This window comes from Bison bison, unplaced genomic scaffold, assembly GCF_000754665.1.
Source record: "Bison bison bison isolate TAMUID 2011002044 unplaced genomic scaffold, Bison_UMD1.0 scf7180017864484, whole genome shotgun sequence".
Taxonomy (NCBI): domain Eukaryota; kingdom Metazoa; phylum Chordata; class Mammalia; order Artiodactyla; family Bovidae; genus Bison; species Bison bison.
In genome coordinates, this window is record NW_011495044.1 from 1,313,257 (window position 1) to 1,317,811 (window position 4,555).

The window sequence follows — 4,555 nt, forward strand, 5'->3', positions numbered from 1 at the left end:
CATCCCCTCCTTTCTCCAGCCAGATGGCTTCCCTTTACAGCCCAGCCTTCGGAAAGAAAGAATGATCTATGCGCCCCATCACCGTTTCCTCACTCTATTCCTGGCAGTGCCCTTTCCTGACCTGTCTCTACAGCTGCTCCGCAAAGGGGAGCCGCTCTCCCCGCCCCCCTCCACTCTGCCCCCCGCAACACCAGATTGCCGGCTAGGAGAGCGCTAAAGATCAGAAGTGTCTTGGAGGGACCCCTCTGGTTGCTCTGGTCCCCAGGTCGCTCCGGAATCTGGACCGGTTTGCTGTGCTGGGATTGAAGGCGGGAGAGGCTGCATTCTGCAGCCAGGTGGTTATGGGGCAGAAGGGAAGAGAGCTCTGGTCCCAGCAAAAGGCCAGAAGCAGGGAGGGCAGGCCCTAGGGCCCACTTGGGGCTGAAACATGCAGGGACACCAGGTGGGCCTTGACCTTTGCCTTTTACAGAGCTTCCTCTGGACACATCTATCAAATGCATGAAACTGTAGAGAGCACAGAGAAGGGACAGCTGACCTAGCAGGGGGGAGATAGGGGCTGGAGCGGTGCCTCCTGGAAGATACAGCTTGAGGGTCTTAAAGCTGAGCAGGATACAGGGTGGGGATTGAGGATGAGGACAGGGAGAGGTCATTGGTGGGAAGGACCTTCTAGGCAGAGGACAACGCCTTGTTGCATGCTGTTGCTTCAGTCGTGTCCGACTCTTTGCGACCCCTGGACTGTAGCCCGCCAGGCTCCTCTGTCCTTGGAGATTCTCCAGCAAGAACACTGTCCTTGCCAAGTGGTTAGTTGGTTTAGATGCTGCTTTGCTTGTCAATGGATATTCTTTGAAAGCTTGCCACAAGTAAGCGAACTGACTGTCCTGTGCTGAGCACCTGTTTTCCTTTGGATCCTCACACTCTGCAGAAGTTGGTGTCTTTCCAGAGGAGGGTCATAAAAATTGTTCTCCAGGCTTCCTCTAGCAAGCTCATCCCCTCTCCAGGCTTTCACCATCACTTCTGAGTCAATAACCCTGGGCAGGCCTCTTGGCTCTCCCCAGACTTGCTCCTCTCTGGACTTCCTGCCTCAGTAGACTGCAAAACCCACCTGAGATACAAACTTCCGAGACATTTCATACTGCTGCTATCATAATGAATGTCTATCGGAGATCAGTTATATGCCACATCCTTTACTTATGTTCTCTTGTTTTATCATCCCAGCTCTCCTGGGAGGTGGGTATTATTACCCCAGTTTTATAGCTGGAAAATTAAGGCTCAGAGAAATAACTTACCCAAGGGCATACAATTAGTAACTGGCAGAGCCCGGTTGTCTGACTCTAAAGTCCACACTTTGAAGCACTATCCTGACTGCCCCAATTAGTCACAAAATAATTCTGTTTCCTCAGAACCTCTATAGACTTCATCCCCACCCTCAAGTCTCCCTTGCTAACCCTCATCCTTGCTTCCATGGACCATCCTGATAGCCACACTCTTCCCTCAGCTTGTCCTCCAAACTGACCCATCCAAGACCTTGTGACTCTTCTGGCCTACACCTTCCATGGCTCCCTATTGCCCTTCAGGATGCAGAGCTTGCTGTAGAGCTCCCTCGCTGTTCCCACTGCCCCTCCTGCTGTGCGTTCCCTCCCGAATCCCTCACTCCCCTGTACTTCCATGCCTCTGAGACTTGTGTCTATTGTTCTGATTGCCCTGGAATGAAGACTACTCCTCTGAGTGAAGTCTGTCCTGATCCCTTTTCATCTCCTACCCTGAAGTAGAGTAGGCTTCAGTGCTCCTCTGTGTCTGTTCCGTGCTCACCCAGTGTCCCGGGTCTCCCACTAGACTGCAAGCCTCTCAAGGTGGACTTTGTGTTCTAATCCTCTTTGGGCAGCACGCTGAAGGAATTGGCTACCACATATTCAGAAACTCTTAGCAAGTGCTCTTTGTAAATTACCTCATTGAAACCCAATTACAGCCATAGGAGGTCAGCGTCATTCAATCTGTTGTACAGCTCTAGAAGCGCTCTGCCTCTTAAAGCTCTTGGAATATTGTTGGTACTCGATAAATGTTTGTCAAATGAATAACTGAATTGAGTCCCACACACTGACCGTATGAGCACCCCTGAAAACTTCAGGGGGCCCGGAGACTCTGCTGCTCCCCAGTGATGTTCAAATCCAACACAGTCTGTGGCTGCTTCCCTCCCCCAGTCTAGCTTCTGCCTGGGTTTTCCAGGCCCCGATCCCACTTTCTAGTGAATCAGGGTGTGGAGGAAAGAGATAGCAATGATGCTAGGGTTTTCGGGGGCAGGGGTAGTCAAGACCCTGGGCAGGGAGGTTCAGGGGAGACTTACCAACATGAGAAGCCAGGAAGAAGATGGGGAGTAGCAAAGGGGGCTCCAGCCAGACCATGCTCCGGAGGCTGACTGCGCCAGCCAGCACAAGCGGGGCCCGGGGCCACTCACTGGGTCTGGTTGCTCAGCCTGTGCAGTCGGTGTGTTGGTGTTTGGGAGGAAGAGGAAATGAGTTAGCTTGGGTGGGAGGGGTGGCTGGGGAGAGGGGTGGGGAGGACTTATCCTGCTTCTGGGCCTCTAGGCCCCCCTAGTCTGGGGATGGGTGTGGCCTGGAAGGTCCTGGAGTGGGGTCACTTAGGGTGGGGGAAGGGTTGTGGTAAGGACGGACCTGGGGACTGTTGGGCCGTTTCCCTTCCCCTCCTCTCCCCGTGGTCCTCAGTCCTGCCAGCGGGCAGGAGGCAGGAGACAGGAAAGGGAGGAAGTCGGTGGCTTCCTCCTATTGAGAAGGGATGGGGAGGATATTGTTCTGGGGTCTCTCCTCCCCCAGCACAAACACACGATTCCTTATGTTTGCACCCCAGGACACAGTTACATGGGTGTTCTAGAGAGCAGTTCATGCATGTAACACAAGGATCCGGAATGTACACAAAGGAACAAAACAACACCCTCAGGATAAAAGCCCTTTGTTTCAATCTTGTGTTATTCTCTCAGTTTACAGGTAGCAAAACTGAGGCCTGAGCCTGCAGGGCCTGAGGGCTCTCTGAGGTTAGGGTGAGGCTGGGACCTGAGCTTCTGACTTAGCCATTCCTCAGGGCTCATGCTAAGCCAACCCACAGAGTGCACAGGGGGTGAATATCCTGCATTTACAATCCTTGGCTTAAGCCACTAACAGAGGCTTCAGCACACTGTCTGACTGATGTCATTATCCTTGGACACTGGGGCAGCAGAAGCCCCGCCCAGAGAGTGCCTGTAGCCTGACAGCAGCCTGGAGGCAGTCCTAGCCCTTGACAAAGGCTCTGAAGTCCCATGGATCTGCTGTGCCCCTCATCTCTCCCTGCTCTGGTGCCAGCTCTCCACTGGCAGTTGCCAGAGCAGAACATCATCCACGGGCATAGAATGCCTGCCAGGCTGGGGGTGGGGTCTGTCCTTGCAGGGAATAGAGGGAAGCGTGTTGGAGCCATTGGATGGCTGGGTGCGCGTGTGAAATCTGTGACTCCTCTGGCCTCGAATGGAGTGGTTGGGGTGGGGTGAGACCTGGTGCTAGGTTAGGGGACTGGTTTGGAAGTCCATACCCTCCCTCTGGGGCTGGGACATCAACCTTCCCTTTGGGGCTGGGACATCTTCCAGAATCTGTTACCAGGTGAAAGCTGGACTCCCTTTTGGACCCACAAGGCTCTAATTCACTGTCTGGGGGAAGCTGGGCCTCTGCAGTCTAGGTGAGCTGGTTTAGGCATGGGACTCTTCTGAAAATCCCTGAAAACTCCCAGGAGAGACGTTGACTCCTGGTGTAGTTTGAAAAATGGATCAGGGAAGACCCCCCACCCCACCCCCACCATGTTGGCCCCCAGATTCCTCATTCCTAGGTATGAGGCTGGGAAGGGCTTTTTGTGGATAGGACACTAGTGGGAATAGGGGTGGTTGATGCTTTAGTCTTCAGCTTATCTTGGTGTCAAGACGTTTGACTCTGGCATAAGAAAGGAGATGGGAAATGCTGGGGCAGTTTGTCTGGCAGGGTTGTAGGCAGAACTTTTCTCTTGTTTCTGGAAAGGCCTAATGTCATTTTGTATATATACAGAGAGCACTTGGGCAGCATCTGTTGTGGAAAATGACAGCTACTGGCACAGGTGTTTGCTCTGAATGAGGTTTAAGGCTCTGTGACTCTATAACATGGCAAAGACTACAGGTCCATCTGGCCGCCCCACTTTCAACTGAGAAACAGAACTCAGTAGTAATGATCTGTAGATGAACACAATGCACATCTTGCAGAGTTTGTATACAAGAATTTGTATTATAAAACAATGTCCTATAAGTGTAAAAGTGTATTTTTACATGTGTTGAGATTACGTTGCAAGCAACTTAAATACCATCTGTTTACAAACAGAATGTCACTAATGAACTATCTGTGCACCAACAAATTTTGAGTGGGTTGTGTGTACATCTGCTCTTGCAATAGGAATACTTAAACCATAATGCATGCCTTAAAGTCTCAGTCACTGGAAAGTCACTGGAAAGTTACAGACCAAGAATAATGTTAATGCAGATACGCAGTTCTAC

At 51.8% G+C, this 4,555-nt stretch overlaps 1 protein-coding gene across 1 annotated transcript in view; it reads right to left on the reverse strand.

The window, feature by feature from the left end:
- Window positions 1-2,648, reverse strand: part of TIE1 (tyrosine kinase with immunoglobulin-like and EGF-like domains 1) — a 20,092-nt gene extending 17,444 nt beyond the window's left edge. The window contains exons 1-2 of the mRNA XM_010862798.1: window positions 2,281-2,648; window positions 122-202 (exon numbers count right to left, since the gene is read on the reverse strand). Of these exons, the coding sequence (XP_010861100.1) occupies window positions 122-202; window positions 2,281-2,399 (200 nt within the window). The 5' untranslated portion in view covers window positions 2,400-2,648. The remainder of the gene's footprint in view (window positions 1-121; window positions 203-2,280) is intronic.
- Between the last annotated feature and the right edge of the window lie 1,907 nt (window positions 2,649-4,555).